General features: G+C 40.2%; 1 protein-coding gene and 1 long non-coding RNA gene across 4 annotated transcripts in view; one reads left to right on the top strand and one right to left on the bottom strand.

Annotated features, from left to right (window-relative positions):
- Window positions 1–18459, top strand: part of jmjd1cb (jumonji domain containing 1Cb) — a 131840-nt gene that overhangs the window by 91556 nt on the left and 21825 nt on the right. For 2 of the 3 annotated variants that reach the window (XM_067576750.1, XM_067576752.1), the window contains 8 exons: window positions 5755–5860; window positions 6128–6252; window positions 7367–7510; window positions 9012–9053; window positions 14132–14402; window positions 15570–16124; window positions 16221–16578; window positions 17464–18433. In XM_067576750.1, the coding sequence (XP_067432851.1) occupies window positions 5755–5860; window positions 6128–6252; window positions 7367–7510; window positions 9012–9053; window positions 14132–14402; window positions 15570–16124; window positions 16221–16578; window positions 17464–18433 (2571 nt within the window). The remainder of the gene's footprint in view (window positions 1–5754; window positions 5861–6127; window positions 6253–7366; window positions 7511–9011; window positions 9054–14131; window positions 14403–15569; window positions 16125–16220; window positions 16579–17463; window positions 18434–18459) is intronic. The other variant, XM_067576751.1, reaches the window with a different exon arrangement.
- LOC137172362 (uncharacterized) lies at window positions 12515–17526 on the bottom strand. Its single transcript, XR_010924954.1, has 2 exons — window positions 17440–17526; window positions 12515–13543 (listed from the first exon to the last, which is right to left on the bottom strand). It is a non-coding gene; the product is annotated as an uncharacterized lncRNA (long non-coding RNA).

An 18459-nucleotide genomic window follows, 5' to 3' on the forward strand; every position in this document is an offset into this window, starting at 1 on the left:
GTGCCTACAATCAAAATGCCTACAGTCAATATTGTGATATAAAGTTGCAGTATATAACCCCCCCCCAGCTTTGCATAAGCTGATGCTATGTTTCACCCACACTATGAATGTAGTGGATCACTGTTTGCACTTGATTCTTCATTCATATTCCTTTTCTCTCCAGTCTGATGAAAATAACCAATCGGTGCCCATGGTGACCACGGTGCCTTGGAAACACAGTCTCCATCTGTGTTGTTTCTAAACAGGCCTGCAGAAAGCCATGTACACATATAGGCACATATACGTAGACGCCATATTTGATTGCTTCGGCCCATTGCTGCGGTATGTCAACGCGTCCACCATATTGATCTGGGCAAGACTGGCCTGTAAACAAACAAGAGTAGACAGGGGAGATGTGGTTTTTCTGGATAAAAAGCACTATAACGTTTACATTTCTTAAATGATTTCTATTACCCGTTTTTATATTCAAGGATTTATGATCATCAAGAAAAATGGGACAAAATTGGCAAATCAAATAGTGAGACACTGGCAGTCAGTCTGCTTTCTGTACTTTTCTAGCAGTGAAAGGATATAGATATACTCCAAGACAGACAATTACAGACAAAGACAATTCTAAGATGAAATAAGATACGCCCTTAATGATGCCCAGAGGGGAAATTCAGGTGTTACAGAAGTATAACATATTTATATAATAATAATAACTTTATATATATATAGCACCTTTTTAAAAGCAGAGTTTACAAAGTGCTTTGACAGACAAAGCAAAAGCAGGATACTCAGAAGGCAATATAACAACAGAAAGCCAGACAGTAAGGCCATACAAAAGCAGGACAAAATCAAAGTAAAGTTATGATAAAGTTAAAACAAGAAGACAAGAGACATAGAAACACAGCAGAGAGAAGACCAGGATGATGAAAGATAAACACGGTAAAAGAGAAAGGGGTCAGAGTGTGAGAGCGTTGGTTTACTTCTGGCATCAGGCTTTACATTAGCAGACAAGGGACCAAGGCCACTGATAGGGTTTGGTGGACTGAACAATATGATTTCTGATTTTGAGTTATTGAGTCGAAGAAAATTTTGTGCCATCCAACAGTTGACATCACTGAGACAATCTATGAAGGCAGCTAGGCTTTTTGGGTCACCAGGTCTCAGGGGAAGAGACCCAGTGACCCATTTTTATAGATAGAAAATAGAATGGGACCTAAAATTGAACCTTGTGGTACTCCACAGGTAATGTGAGCTGTAGAAGATGAGTAATTACCTAAGGTGACCAAGTAGGTTCTTTCTAAAAGGTAAGAATAAAACCTTGATGCCAACACAGGTTTTTAGACTGTCAATAAAAATGGCAGGATCTACTGTGTCAGAAGCTCCACTAAGGTCTAAAAGAATTAAAGTTGCACTCTCTCCCATCGGCTGCTAAAAGGAGGTCACTGTTTACCTTGAGGAGGGCAGTTTCTCTAAAGCTCTAAAACCTGACTGAAACTTCTCAAAGATGTTATTATGACACTTGAAAGCTAAAAGTTGGGTTGAAACCACTTTTTTCTAGAACTGAAGGATAAAGGTTAGGTTTCTTTAAAAGAGGTTGGACCACAGCATGTTTAAAATAGATGGAAAAATGCCTTTTGCTAAGTAGCTATTAATAATCAATAAAATACTAGGCCCCAACTGTGTCACTAACTTCTTTAGTTAACTTTTTTAGTGGGGAAAATAGTGGTTGATTTGATATGTGGTATGATTTCAGATACAGATCAAAATTGCTGAAATAATTGAGTGTCCCTACTGGCATGTAAAACACAGTCTGTGGGATTAATTTGTTGCCTTATATCCCTGATTCTATTCATAAAAAAATTTAAAAACCTCTCACACATCTCTTGTGAGGCATCAGTAAAATGACAGGAGGAGTCTTTTACCTTGAATAAAATTCTGGGTTTAGAGTGATTTGCTAAAGTTCTCCATTTGGTCTTTCCGTTTTGGTTCCTTTGCCCTGCAGTCTCTTCCTGGGTGGATTTGTTAAGTCCGGGCTGTGGTGTTCTATTTGACTTTGTGTCTTTGTAGAGGGCAACAGAGTCTAGGACAGTCTAGGTGTGATTAAAAAGGGGGAGCAGCTCCCCTGTGTTAGAATGTGGATCAAAGGCAGTTAAAGAAGCAGCAGTAAAAAGCTCAGAAAACTTGCTAGCAGACATAGAGTCAAAAACAGGGCAGAGGACAGGTGTATTGTGATAAAACACTGAATAAAATGCCTTGTGATCAGACATACAGATACCCTTAGTCTGAAAGTTGTCAGGGCTGAGACTGCAGTACAGAATTAGGTCAAGGGTATGGTCCTTAGAATGAGTGAGGTCAAAAGATTCCAAAGTATCTGTATAATCAGTGACAAAAGTCTGAGAAGCACAGCAGACATGTATGTTAAAATGAGCTAAAATAAGAATTTATCATACTTTTATTAAAAAATGGGATAATAACTCTATATAATAAACTCTTGGATAAAACCATTGTTTGCCCTAGGCAGTCTGTAGATTATTAAAATGATCACTCTTATGGTAAAAGATAGAAAAATATAGTATAGTATAAATACTATTGAATATAAGTGTAATATAATAGAAAGAGAGATGTAGTAGTAGTAGTGTAAAAATATAGTGTAGTAGTAATATAATAATAGTAATGATAATAATAATAATAATAAGAATAGTATTATATTAATAATAGTACATAGTATATGTAGTATAATTGTAGTATAATATAGTAAATAATAAAATAAAAATAATTAAAAATAAGATAGTGAGTAGTGAACAGTATAATAATAGTGTATGTACAATAATGTAATAGTATAAGTAGTATAATAATATAATATTGTAATAAAATAAAATAATAACAGCATAATATATACATATAACACAAATATAATAATGGTGTGTATATTGTGCAATTATACAGTATAGTTTAGCTTATTATTATTATTATCAATAGCCTATAAATACAATAAGCTGTAGTATGAGTATATTATAATGTTATAGTAATAATATAACAATATTAGATTAATAATAGCACATAGTATATGTAGTATACATAGTATATTATAGTAAATAATGACATAAAAATAGTAAATAAAATAGTGAGTAGTGAATATTATAATAATAGTGTAAGTACAATAATGTAGCATAATAATACAAGTTCTGCTCTTTTATAAAACAGGGACGGGAGCTAGAACCCTCAGAACAGAACTGTTCTTTGTGAGTCTGTTTTGAATCTGTAATTTACCAGTGTTCAGTTTGGTGATGTGGTGCAGCCTCAGTTTGTGGAAGACAGACACAATTAATGACAAGAGCAAAAAACGATGGTTGTCAGTTTCAAACTGTGTTTCCTGAATGTGCTCCCTGAGAGAAAAAGCACATCCTCTGATTGCAGTGGTGATAGTGGAAATGACAGCACAGCTCCATCAGACTCACACACACACATACATCCGTGTTATTTTCTGTCAGTGTAAAGATAAAAATAGTCACCACATTAAAGTGAGGCCTTTTATGAGGCTGTAGATCACTGTTAGCAGATTCTTCTGTTAGCAGCATTCCTTCAGATGAAGATTCCATGCTTCTCTGTGATCAAATGAGGCTGCCACCCTCAGTGTAAGAAGTGGTAGAGAAATGGAAAAGATTCAAACTGTGTGGTAGAATAAACAAAGCTGTAGGTGTTGAAAACCAGCTGTTCACTGTTTTAATCTAAATGAATTTGATATAACACAAACTGTAGAAAATGTACTATTTTGAAACAGGATGATCTAATGATTCTGTTATTAACTGCTTTGTAATAATGAGTATCACAAATTTATCAATGCAAAAAAAAAGTATTTCCATCCATTATAAGTATACCTAGCTATACTCAGTGTAGTTTTCTTTTCATCATGTACTAACAGATGATGGTCCGTCCATAGAGCCTAAATCACATCACACATCAAGATACAGTTTGCACTACTGCTGTTTTATGGCACCGAGGCAGATTTGAATTGTGTGTAGAATAATTGGGATAGATAAAGAGTTACAGCTGTGTGTCATTGGCAGACAAATTGTAAGAATATGCGAGACTTTCACGCTGACCTCTGTAACACTGCATTCCAGCGTGCTATTTTTAGTGTGTATGCTGGTTTAATTTAGAGCTGAACAAGGCTGGGAAACTAGAACACTGCAGCAGGACAAGAGAGAGGGAGGGAGAGAGGGACAGAGAGAGAGAGAGAAAGAGAGAGATGGGAAGGTGAAATGAAAGCCATGACCTCATCTAGTCTGCTCCGCTTCCTGCTGAGTCTCAGCCTCCCTGTCTCTGTTTGACTCCTGCAGCTCTGCATTGTGAGCAGACAGTCAGGTGGCACTGATATCTGAAGTCTTCTCTGAGCTCAGTTTCTCTTCTCTATTCATGGCGTTCAGAAATGTCATATGAACTGTAGAGAGAAAAATGTCTGTCTTTAGAGCCAAATGTGACTTCACTTTGGTCAAATCAATGGATAAACAGTTATTTTCTTAGCTGTGGATTTTTTTCATTAAACAGTCAATCAGCTAATAAACATGATTGAGTGGATAAATTATATAAACCAGATAAATATTTCAATTTTTGAACATATTTTCTTCAGTTGTCAAGCTCACTCCTCACTTCCTCTGGGTGACAGGAAGTGTCTTCTTTTTCACTTCTTCCTCCAGCATAGAGAAGTTATTTTTCTGTCAACAACCACTGCTATGTATCAGCCCATCATCAATATGCAGACAGACCTCTGACCTCAACTCTGACATCATCCACTGAGGCAAAATGTCCTGCTATGCAAATGTATGAACTCTTTGTGAAGTACTAACCGCTACTAATAGCTGGGATATGACCTTTAAAACATTTCAAGCAGTAGTGACACTCTCTATATTTCATTCTGATAGGATGAAAGAATTATTTTTCTGTTCACCCATGATTCACCTGTGATACATCACCTTTAAGACTCTCCAAAGTAACCTCAAGGGAACTTTAAACACACACACAGAGAGCAGAATAGCTGAGTGTGCTACCAGTGTGGTGACTGTGGTTTGGTTTTCTCCTCAATGCTCTGTCTTCTGTTAGTGTCATCTATATCCTCGCTTTGTGTTGGTGTGTTTGCGGCCATCTTAATTTTTTTCTTCTGTTTTGTGATGGTCTCTACTACTTTCTTCATTCTTTCAGTTTCTCAGCCTCCCTCTGCCTCTCTCACCTTGTGTGACCTGGTGTTCATAGCCACTCTTTTCAAGCCTGATGTTTTCCCTCCAAGCTGGTGCGCATCTTAGTGTGTTAGTGTGTGTGTTTATGATGCTTTTTTATGTTCTACAGTAAACTCCAGCTGTGCTGTGTGTATTCACATCACTGCACTTGTGTTCTGGTGTATTTACTGGAGAATACATTCTGGCCAGTTACAACAGTCACAACACAGGAGATATGAGAGAGAACACCTGCGTACAATGTGTTTGGCTGTATTAAAACATAGTATAAGTCATAATGGAGAGCAGGAGGGGACAAAACAGGTTTAATCAGCTGATACCCAGGCTGTTCCCACCACCACTCATCAGATGATTTGTGCTTAATTTAGTTTTTTATCACCTGAAAGAGGAAGAAGACATTACTTGGTTTTTACTTAACAGTATTTTCAGAAACAGAAATATCCATCCTTGCGTGGACATCTTCACAGTGTTGCAGTGTATTACTGATCCTGATACTGATCCCTAGATATGCTGTGTGTGTGTGTGTGTCTTTCAGGATGAGGTGGACAGTCAGAACCCAGTGTTAAGAGACAACCCTCAGCTCCATGAAGAAGTGAAGGGCTGGCTCAAAGACCAGAAGGTTCAGGAAATTTTTATGCAAGGTAAGCTTTTCCTGACTCTTTGTATATCGTCAAGTATTACACTATACATTATAACTGTAGGTTATTGTTGCAATGTATCAAGTGTAACATTGTAACCAATTACCGCCATAATTAATTTATGAAATGGTGTTTGTGATGGCTGTTTTGGTGACTGTGCACTGCTCAGTCATCTCAGTAGTGTAACTAGTGTGTCTTTCTATATGAAATGTATAACTCCGGCAGTGAGACCAAAACATTTTTGATGGAACTGTTCCCTGCTGCTTCCAGGTCCATATTCCTTGAATGGCTACCGTGTGCGTGTGTACAGACAAGACTCAGCCACCCAGTGGTTCACTGGCATCATTACACACCACGACCTCTTCAGTCGAAACATGGTCGTTATGAATGACCAGGTAAACACACACACACTTACACATTTGTCTTCAAAGATATGTACACGGTATATGCTGTATAGTGTACCTAACATACAGTAGTACACATGAAGGGAAATGACAAGATGGATACAGATACAGAGAGGGAGGTAGCAACTACTTGAGACCTTAGCTAGAGTTTGGATGATATGTAACATTTTAGTGCAGCTTTTGTCATTGAAATTTGAGTTTAGTTTTCATATCTTGTAAGCAAAACAGTCTGGTATTAACAGGTGAACAGTGTGATAGACAAGAACAGCACCTGTAATCTTGGCAACTGTATACATCAAAAATGGTAAATGCTGTAGCAACAACAGACTGACTCTCCTCAGTAAATCCAAACATTGGCTATTCAAACAGACATCACTCTCTGTTCTGCTCACTTGGCATTATCACAGCTACTCGTGCTCTCCACTGCAGAAATCTGATTAAATGAATGCAAAAGCCATTACTTCAATGAACATCTAGATGATGATTTAGATGGTTGAAAGACGACATAAATCCTGCACTCATGAAAAGACTGAAAGTAGCTTTTATGTAACTTTAAAGTAACATTACCTTTGACATAATACAACATAAGCTTACCTTTTTATAAATCTCTGTGTGCCTGCATGTTTTCCTAGTTTGCCCCAGTTGCAACTTCATGTTTAATTTTCAGTGGGATTGTGGACAAATTTAATCTATAAATCTGTTTCTTTCCCTTCCAAGAACTGGTAACAAAGCTAGCATCAGTGACAGAGACATAACATGACAGAAACACAAGATGCTGCTTATTAGTACATCAGGTCAAGCTAATTGGCTTCTAAGGATACTGTTTTGACATTGAATAAGACTTTGCATGAAAACAGTAATTATTTTAAATTAATTTGTCCGTCTATCACATTATAGTTTAGTTTTGATTTGTTGACAAATTGTAATACAGTTCATCATATTGTTTATTTTCAATGGTTTATTATTTTTGTTATGGATAAAATGTCTTGAGTGAATATTTTATTGCAGTGCTTATTGATGAAGTGAACATTGTTCAAAACTTGCATTAGTAGTAATAAAGCGGTTCACACCTGGGCAGTGTCAAGTGAAAATGGTTTATCTTCAGGTGCTAGAGCCTCAGAACGTGGATCCATCCATGATCCAGATGACCTTTCTGGATGACGTTGTTCACTCCCTGCTGAAAGGAGAAAACATAGGCATCACCTCCAGACGAAGGTCACGATCTAGCCAGAACAACAACAGCGCCCACGTGAGTACATACACACACACACACAACATATGTGCACAGCTTCCTAACATCAGCTAATTAATACATTTTGAAACATACAGATTAACTGTCTGTAACCCATGCTTTATACAAAAAATGTAATTCAATGACAAAGGAAAAAAGAAATATTATACACAGTATGGTCACCGGAAAAGAGAAAGTAAGAAAGGAAAAGAATGGGAAAATAACCAGCCTCTACACACACACTGAGAAAAAAAATGTCAACAACAAAAGAGGAATCGTGTCATCTTGGCCAGATGAGATTAATGTAACATCAGCCTATTGATGGAAAACAGGTAAATGAAGGTATATGATGACTTTGCCAAAAATCCACCAGCCCATAGCTTTCTTCATCAAAGGACTTGACATTGTTGTCTGGGCGATGCCCCCCTTACATGTCCAAAGAAGATGAGGAGTAGCAACATAAACTGGCAGATGTGAATCACAGATATATGACAGATGGCCCAGTTTGATACGAAGAATGTGTGATGAAGAATTTCATCTGATGTGTTTTGAAAAGGCCAGCACCCCACAGGTTGTGTTACAGACTTTAAAATGAATTACTTGTTGTTTGGGGATGCAACTAACAGTTATTTTCATTATTGATCAATCTGCAGAATATATTCTCAAATGCCCGTCACAAGTTCCTAAAACACAAGTTGACTTTTTAAAATTGTCGCTGATTAATTTTCTCATTCAATTGATTGGCTAATGGTTTCAGCTCTACATGTGGCACAAAATGGAAACACATATAAGAATTATTTGCAGATGATTAAATCAGAAATAAGCTCTTAAGCCACTTCATGTAAGCCCTAGGTAAATGCAGACAATAAGTGGCTTTTGTTGTTGTCTTTTTGAGTTGTGTGGACTATGGCACCGTTTATTTGACCTCAACATCGTCCTCATCGAGTCTGTTTATCTGTTTGTTCCAGAGACATTGGTCAACTTCCATAAATGCTTCCCAAATTTTTAGACACAGACATCCAAATCAGAAAAATCCAATTTTTTGGTGCTTAAATTAGCCAATAAATATATTCTTACTTACGAATTTGACCCATGTCTGCCATCTCATGTTTCTGCTTTCTCAGTAGAGATTTAAAAGTAAAAGATGTTCCAATGTGCTTTTTGTTTAGCTTAACATTAAATTTCAACACTCACGTACATACTGTACATTGTCATACTGGTTACCAATCAGCTCCTTTTACGTGATGGTGCTCCATGAGTCAACAGTTTTTCTGAGGAGGTCTTAGTGCCCCACACCTTTCACAAACTTATGTTATTTAGTCAAAAATGCAAGGAAGGAGCTGATTGGTCGACTAGTCCACTGAACACTCAGCCAGTCATTTCTGGTCCCGCAGCCATTAACAAAATCTCTCCTTGTCCCACATTTTCTTTATATTCATTTCATTTTGTCTTTTTTTTTTCTTTTGATTTTTTTCTTTTGTTTGTTTGTTTCTTGTTTGTTGTTGTTGACACATTAAAGATGGCGGGAGGGAGACCCGGCGGGACCACTGGCAACACTCAGGTACCCCAAACCCCCCATGCACACACTCTAACCCCCCCCCAACCCTCCAGACCCACACACTTCACAATACACTACAAATGTAGAAAAGGCAGAGTCGACTTAATTTTAGAGTCACAACTGACAGCCATGATCTGTGCTTGATTGAAAGGAATAACTTATTTTTTATGTCCCAGTCACATGAAAAGAAACTCCCTGATTTTTTTACATTGCCCAATAGCACCCCCGCATCTGAACATTTCCTCCCAAGTTGCTGTTTACTTGCTTAAACATAACCGTGAAGTGACTATAACAGTATATTAGCTTTGAAGGGAGTCTGATCCATGTTATCAAGCTGAGGTGTCACATTCTCAATAACTGCCTCAGATTCATCCCGTCTTCCCGGTTTAAATTGTTACTGATTACTGGTTGGACATCTATCCCACACACACAAAGAAATTAAGCCAATAAGAAGAGACAAATAAGAGCAAAAGAGGTCTCAGACAGCATGCCCTCCATTGCTACTTTGGTATCTTGGGTTTATCACCTGTACCTTCCTGTAACTGACATTTGTGGTCAAGAGTCTGTAAAGGGCAGCTTCAGAATATTTTTGCCCATAACTGAATGTTGAAGGTTTCATATGATACTATCACTAAAGCTGTATAAGATAAAATTCAAGCACTCTTCATGTCTTCAGTAAAATGTTTCACTTTGTAAACATGTTAGCTTTGACAGTTTCTCTCAACATTTGCATCCCCAGATTTATGAATTAATTCCTGAATATAAGGCTTTTTGAAAATAAGTAAAATTAGATCCAACATAACTCAGCATAAAACATTTACATTGTCTCAATAGAACACTAATATTATACCAGTTTACAGAACGATTTTCAGATTCACTGAATAACAATCAAACTAAATGACATTACTACAGGTACATGGACAGACAGTAGCTTTTTCTGACAGTGCATGGATGCTCAGTGATAAATGTGCGCCACAGGCTGGAGATGAAATGTCAAAGAGAAATAGCCATTGAAAGAGTAACTACAACCAGGCTAGAGATCCTGCTCACACTACTGTCTACTGGTTGCAGCATCCTCTGCGTCATCCACACCCTGTGCAGTACAGCATTTCACAAAGTACAAAAGGATACATCACAGTGGGGTGTGGTCAGAAGGATACAGACCACAATGGATTGAAAGTTCTAGTCTGATTCATTTCCGACCACACCATCATCACAACTGGGTGTGGTTAGAAATGAATCAGACTTGAACCTTTCAACCCACAGAGTTCAGTGCAGCAGTGCTTTGGCATAGTGTGGAGTTTGTCTTTAACTACAAGCCCTGAAATCAAGTCCAATTTGTTATTCTGAGAAACAGTGACCTCTGTCCTTTTTGATTGTTTCTGTATGTTGAAGTTTCTTTTTTATTTTTGATAGTTGGAGCCAATGCCCCATAGCCCATCCATCTGCTTCAATAGCCCAGAGCAAGATTAGCTTAAGCTTTGTTCATACTTACATGCAGTGGACTTAGCGGTGGACTTGCACATAGACAGTGGTCACACACACAATTCTATACATACAACAATTGGGAGACTGCGTACACAGATGCATTACGCATGCGCCCTACACAACAAGAAAAAGTCACAAAAAAAAAAAAAAGAATAGATCTAATGGTGGGGAATAGTTTATACATACAATACACAAAATAAGCATCCAGTTAGCTTTTGTAGCACGTGCACCATTGGTGTGCTTGCAGTGTGTACAGTACAGTCTCAGTGATCACAAAGTTGGGCTGCATACACATGTACGTACAGGGGTCTGTATGGATCCTCGCTGACATGGGCAGATGATGAAATTTAAGTCACGTGGACCCTTGTAGACACTTGGATGCAGAAACCATGATTTGGCCTTAACAAAGTGGGTGTGCTGCTCTATTTTTCATAGATGACTAGGACTGGGCTGATGAGGAACAAACCTCACTGTACCAGACTTTCCGGGCTTTTGTAAACGTCACATGATATTTAACAGCCCTGCCCAGGTGCCCACTGCACATCATAATTTCCATCTGGACATTCGCCAAAGTCATAGTTTGGCTCATTTCACAGTTCACCTTACAAGGTTGCTTACAAAAATTTCCAGCATCTTTAAAAGTAATTGGCATGTCCCAGACGGGGTCAGGAACATGGGACAACAATTAAACAGAGTGGCACATTGACCTTCTCTCAGCAAGGCACCGACAAGGCTCCATAATAACCCTACATATATATAGTGGACAATGTCCTCTACGTGTAGGGTTACACATAGATTAACACATAGAGACGTTGTCCTCTATGTGTAGTCAGAGATGGACCTAACTGTGTTACCCCTCGTGAAGCCTCAGCATCAAGCCCCTCATTAGTGCTCCATTATTCTACATTCACAAGGTAAACAGTGACTTGGTCTGGATATATCCTTGACTTATGTGGGTTACATGGATTGCATATGAGAGGCATGGAAATCATACTTTTTCTTTTGCACTTAAAGTATAGTGAGATCACTTTTCCTTTTTAAAAAGCCCATGTTTTGCTTTCCATGCAGTGGCACTTCCACAGTCTGCCAGAGCTACTCTTATAACCCCTCCCTTACCTCACCTGGCTCCAACACACAGTAGCAGTTGAGCATAAATGGAAGGAGGTTGCTGTTTCTTGAGAATATAGATTGGACATTTAGGTAATTCACACAAAGTTAATTCCCTTGAAATCATCTGGCAATCAACATGAGAACTGTGTTGCAAAGAATTAATATGAAGACTTTTCTCTGATTTCATGTAAATTATTGTTTTCTCAAGCTTCAGAAGTCCAAAATAGAAGCAAAAACCTCACCAACCTCGCCATTTGAAAATGTCAGTAGAAAACTGTAGTGCAACAGAAACAGACAAATGGGATACCATGTTTTTTTTTATTTTCAAAAAAAGACACTTGACATAACATTTTACAACACTGGATCCAGTTTTTTGAGTTACTCTTATGTGTGTTATCATTGTACTTGATGGCCTAAATAAACTACTACCTACAAATTCTCTGCAACATGGTTTAACATGCCATAGGAACTCTAACTTGATTGAAATGTGCACTCAGGAGTGACTTGTTGCTCTGTCACTGTCACACAGTGCAGTCAGACAGCATTAGGACAGATATGTATTTTTGTTGTGTTAGAACTGGAAATCAAACAATGACTAAAAGGATAAATTTCCAAATCCATTTTTAATTTGAGGATGTTTACATCTACATCATAGTACACTGTTGGGGTCAGAAAGTTATTGGACAATTGACAAAAAATGTAAAAGCCATCATATTTAATATTTGGTGCAAAAGTCTTTGCCTGTCTGATAATATGATCCACAGGCATCAGCAGACACTTGATATCTTAGCCGTTGATTCTCTGCCATGCGTGTACTGCATCCAACTTCACTCCTGGTTTGAGTCAGGGGCTTTTTTCCTTCAGCCTGGTCGTCAGCAGTGAAACACATGATCACTTGGCTTAAGGTCAGGTGACTTGACTTGGACAGTCAGTAACATTCCACTGTTTGGCCATTTAAAAACCAATGGTCGCTTTATCTTAAGCCTAAAATTGTGAGACTATGTATAAAATTGTCCACAAGTCATACATTGGATGTGAACACCTTCATATTGTACACCTTAAAACGTCCAGTCATGTATCATTTCATGAGTCAAAACAATGAAGAGCATATCACTGTACAATACTTCTGGAGATATCTAGTTAAAGTCTGTGTTTTTACCTGTTTCTTGTCATTTTGTGTATGTGGAAGTGTTTCCAGTCTTCCCCTCTCATGTGATAATATCAAACTTGTGTTTGGGTCAATTCTTACACAACTGTAGATGCTTCTGCTCTCCTGAATTCAGTGCTCCCTCTGATTGAAGAATATCTACCTCTGTATTATCAAAGGAATTTTAAAAGCATAGCAGAATGGCTGTAGAAAGTGAAGACCATTACAGTGTTGCTTCCCCCCGACTGCCATATAGTTACTGGAAAACTGTTCAATGGCATAAATGAGGGGAGTCTCGAGGGACCGCTGCAATCTGTAAGGCGAGGGTCACAGGACCCTCAGCTGGAGGTGTAGTAGGCTCATTTTAGGTAGCACTGCTAGCTTCTCTATTTGTATTGTAAGAAGGCCAGTGAAGAAGCTCACAACTCAAGTATCCTTGAAAAATGGGAGCAACTCGTAAAGCTCGTGAACCTGTGTGTTACTTTGTTTCACCTCTCTATAGTTTTGACAAAGCAGTGCCTTATCACTGTGATCAGCACTATACAGTAGTGAAACAAACAAAGTAAAGACTTGATTATACCCTTCCTGAGTATTCATGCAAACATTCTGCTCAATCAGATTTTGAAAACCACATTCAAAAAAATGACACCAATTTCCATATTACAATTCCATCACAGGATTTTCCCTCAAATTCTTCAATATGTGGTTCTCTCACCCAGCAAGACTTGTGCCAACTCTGTTAGAAAGCCTGTGTGGAGACGTATGAGAAAATAAAGATTGCTAATTAGTTAGCTAGTTAGCTAGTTAGTTAGTTGTAGTAAAGAGACAACATAAACCCACAGCCCGTGTGCTCTATAAGATACCACTGTATCAGCTTGCACGTCTGATAGTGGTCAGCTGGCAGTAGACTTCCAAACAGATTAGCTCACTAGCGATCACGGGTCACATGACTCTCGCCTTGCAGGTCGTAGTGGTTCCATAGTGGTCCACTAAACCAAGAAGAATAGAATGGTTTACAAATATGCTGACATATACAGTAGTTGCCCTACAATATTTAGCTAACTGTAAATCATTGTGTTGTATTGGACTACTTTACAGGAAAAGTGTTCTTTATGTTTTGTCCAATCTCATTCACACTTCATACAACAGGGGCTGAATACTAGAAACATCATCATCCTGTATAACACCAGCATGACATTCACAAAGACAGGATTTATTGCAGAGCAATAGTATTTAGTAGCATTAGATCATAGAGGTGTACCTAATAAACGGGTAATGTTTGTCAGGTCTTTCTGTTTCTATGCGTGTGCTAATGATGACTTATTCATTCTTACAGAGTCATTACACGCGAGCCCAAGCCAACAGCCCACGCCCCATCATGACCTCATCAGGCCCCAACCCAAAGGGTTCCCAGGGGACTCTTGCCTCCCAGCAGCAGAGCCAATCACAGCAAAGCCAGCAACCAGCCAGCCTATCGCACCACTCGCCCGGTGGCAGTGGGCGGGAGCAGAGAGAGCAGCGCAACTCTCGCTCTTCCAGGAGAAAAGGATCAGACAGCAGCGTTCCAGAGGAGGACAAGGACAGAAGAGAAGAGGTCACAGGGAGAGGTGAGGGCAGCCACCTGTTACATACTGTTGCTCACATCTTATTAATGATGATACACAGGAACAGAGTATCCACAGTGTCATATTAATGATGATACACATGAATGCGTGTTATGTTTTTCAGTAGGTTCTTTTTTTTGTAATATGTCTCTATATTGCCACCTTCATGCACAGTCAGTAGTTTCATTTTGCCAAACTTAAAGAGATCATCATAAGTCTATACTTAGATTTGGCCCTCCACTGTTAAGTTTCTTTACTGCCACTAGCAGTATGTCACAGTGTGCCCAAATATAAAACTAGAAAATGTCTCCTATTAAACAAAGTAATTGGCAGTAAGGTCTCTATTGTGTGCAGTATTGAACTATGGCTCATACATTGTTATGTTGAAAGGACATAAGGCACATTCCAGCATACCACCATGGTACGGCACACATCATGTTGTCATGGTGATGGTAACAATCAAACTCATTTGAGATTTTGAACACTATGCTCCATAAATCTGCACATGAATACAGAGAATTTGAACATAACCCAAGCAATAGTGGATTTGTGAGGCTGATATTAATATTGATGCCTGAAAATCGGATGATGATATATCAGCCAATCAACACATAGCAGAAACATTCAAGATCAAAAAGACTTTTTAGGGTTAGGTTAGGGTTAGACTTTTTGATAGTGATAATGACTAACAGATGTAGTGAGCAGAACATTTTACAATGTAAAAATAAACTTGTCAGTGCTCTCAAACATATCTTTGACATTTCTGCACTACACCAGTACTGTATATAACATCATCTCTGCTGGCTGATCGGTCTACTCGTTAATTCTTGAGTCGGCTGTTTTCATGTCAGTGCTGCAGCTTTACTCTGCCGTCAGTGACACCCACAGGAAGAGGTGGAGGACTCCACAAGGCAATAATCCCTTGATGTTCTGACACAGAGCTTTGATAAATATTTAAGTAAGTAAGAGAAGGCAGGTGATTGCAGGCTGATCGAAGATGCAGAAACTAAAAGGTTGATCAGACTTCAAATCCATTTAGTCCTCAGCATAGAATAAATCAAGAATGAGGAGAAGATCAGATGTCCAGAATGAGACGGAGAGGGTGGATGGAAGGCAAGGTGGCAGAGAGTAATTAAATGTGTTTTGGGTGTCTTCTTTTCATCCCTGCAGACTCCAAGGCAAAGACCAAGCAGGCGGTGAACAAACGCAGGAAGGGCGAGGAAGATGAGAAGAAGGCTGGGCTAAAGAGGCTGAAGACTGACATGACATCTGATCTGTCAGAGAGCAGCGACTCTGAAAATCCGCACAACAAGAGGACCGCCCACTCCTCATACTCCTCTTCCTCCTCCTCCTCCTCTTCTTCCTCCTCATCCTCCTCTTCATCATCTTCAGAGCCCAACTCTGAGAATGAGCTAAAGACTCGCAGCAGTGATGTGAAACCAAGTGCCGTTTCCAAAATGGAGGAAGACGAGAAGCCGCTGATGCAGGGCGCCAAAATCAATGATTCCTCAACTCTCATAGGTCGCCTCTCCCCGTGGGCGGAGCTTCAAGCTACAGAGGACAGTAAGAAGGGTGTTGTTAAAGAAACAGGCAAAATGATAACAAAGGAGGAGGAGGAATTGGTGGCAGTTACACAGATCACCCAATCTCCACGGCAACAGACGCCTCTGATGTCTGACACCATGCAGAGCAGCATGATGGAGAGCAGCAAGAACACTGTGAAAGGTACAGCACACTAATGCATGTTATCTCTCATACATGTGATGATTATCAGTTAGATAAGTATTCTTATGGTATTGTGTTTTTTTTTGTTTTTTGTAGCCTCATCTCGATCCCAGACGCCGTCGTTGTCCCACCTCCACAGCAGCGGTGTGATCGACATCACAGATGACGCCCAGGCCACGGTGCACCGGGAAAGTTCAGAGGCCGTGTCGGCACTGCTCGCCTCCCAAAAGGCCGAGTCCACGGCCCTCTCTCCTTACCTCCCCCTTAATCCCTCCCCCGTCTCCTCGCCTCCCGTCCCTCCATCTCCCTCACCATCAGAAGGAGGCCGTAGGACGGATATCGAGCCTCCCATGCAGCAGCAGCAGCAGCAGCAGCAGGGCATTATGGGGGGCGGCATGACAGCAGCAAGGAGCTTAAGCAACAAGATAGAGTTTGCTCCCTCTGAGGTCATCAGGTGAGAACAGAAGGCATTGGGTGTCAGGTTCTGTATGTTAAAGCTGTTGTTACTGTATGAATATCCTAATATGATGTGTGGGTGGCAGGTGTAGTTATTACATAGACCATCTGTTCACTAAAAGATCTCCAGATTTGATTTCTGAAACAGTCCCATCCAATAGATAATAATAGGTTTAATAGGTTATTTAGAGAAGTGATGCAGGCAGTCAGAGAACTGTAGTAACCTGAGAACTGTAAATATACAGTCAGTATCAGATTTCTCCCCAACACCCGGACTTATTTTGGAAGCATGGCTAATTTTAACTGTTGCAGTGATGCAGTATACCACTTCCTCTTTGTGTGTGTGTGTGTTGGAGACAGTGCAGAGGCAGGACAGACACTGTAGTGAGAGTGCCAAATATTCAGCGGTGAAGAACTGACTAATTTAGACCTCTAGTGATTATTTTGTGTTAGTCTCATTTTTATTCGTTTTTTTTTTATTCAGAGTCTGGATGGAATTATTTTAAAAACAAGGATGCATTGCTATGTGTAATGATCTTTCTGTTCGTCCCACTACGCTGCTATCACAGTGATTCTTTCTCTGTCTGAAATCTATCATGCACATGTTCACATGTAAAAAGCTGATTAGAAACCTGGTTACTGTATACATGACAAAGAAATCAGCATTCTCCAGGAGAAATCTAGCTGTCGATAGTAGTAGTAGTGTTGTTGGTGGTATTAAGTAAATTATTTAAGACAGCAGTTTAAATACAATCAATTTTGCAGCCCTCATCAAAAGAGGCAAAGATAGAGGTTAAATATCATCATTCCTGGTTTCAAATAGAAAATAAAGGTAATTGTGTATGTACATGTTAAATACCTGTTCTTCTGTGCTTTTTTTCAGGCCTGTCACTTCGATAGCTGATAATGTGGTTCAGGTGGTGAAGGAGAAAACAGTCCTTCCTCATCATCATCTTCATCACCAGCAGCAGCATCAGCAGCACACACAACAACAGCAACACTACACATCTGTCCACCCCAACATCAAGAGCCCGTCTTTATCCGAAGAGACGAGAAAACAGCAACAGCAGCCCCCCCACAAGATGAACACAGTCCTTCCCACTGACTTGGCCAAATCCAAAATGAGCCCCATCCCAAACCCCAACCCAGCTCAACTCGACTCCCTGAAACAAAAACCCCAGCACCCCAACAACTCTCAGAGCCATCCCTACCCCAACACAAACCCAGCCGACCTCCTTAAGGCCAAGCCCCACCCGGGCCTGCTGGACATCTCCAAACCTAAACCCAACACCTCCCCAGAGGTTTCTAAACATAAAATACCGAGGTATTCCGATACCTCCCCACCTCCAACAGGCCGTCTGTCCACTAAATTAGAAACAGCAGAGCCTCTGCGGTCTTGTTTTAAGCCGGTGCCAGCGAGGTCAGAGTCAGGAGGAGGCAGCACAAGCAGCAGCACCAAGAGCCCGCTGATCATTGATAAGAATGAGACCTTCACCGTTTACAGGGACCCAGCTCTGGTCCGGTCTGACGCCGAGAACTCCGTCTCTGCCACAGTCTCCTCTAACCACGTGGCAGCCTATCTCCATCCCCACCTGCACACGCTCCACTCCCCTTCCCCCCACTCTCCCTGCCTCACCCCTGCATCCCACCCCCATGCCACCTCTCACCTCCTTGCCTCTCCTCACACCTCCGCCCTACCTCACCCACACCTTTTACCCCCTGGGGTGCTCCCAGCCATGCCTCCTCCCGCAGCATCTCTCCTCGGGGGCCACCCCCGGCTCGACTCTCCCGGAGGGCTAGGCCACCTAGCCCTGCCTCACCCGGCAGCCGCACACCAGCAGCAGTTCCTACAGGTCTGACTCAAGCCACATTCACACCG

The sequence above is a fragment of the Thunnus thynnus genome, chromosome 20 (assembly GCF_963924715.1).
Source record: "Thunnus thynnus chromosome 20, fThuThy2.1, whole genome shotgun sequence".
NCBI classification, from domain to species: domain Eukaryota; kingdom Metazoa; phylum Chordata; class Actinopteri; order Scombriformes; family Scombridae; genus Thunnus; species Thunnus thynnus.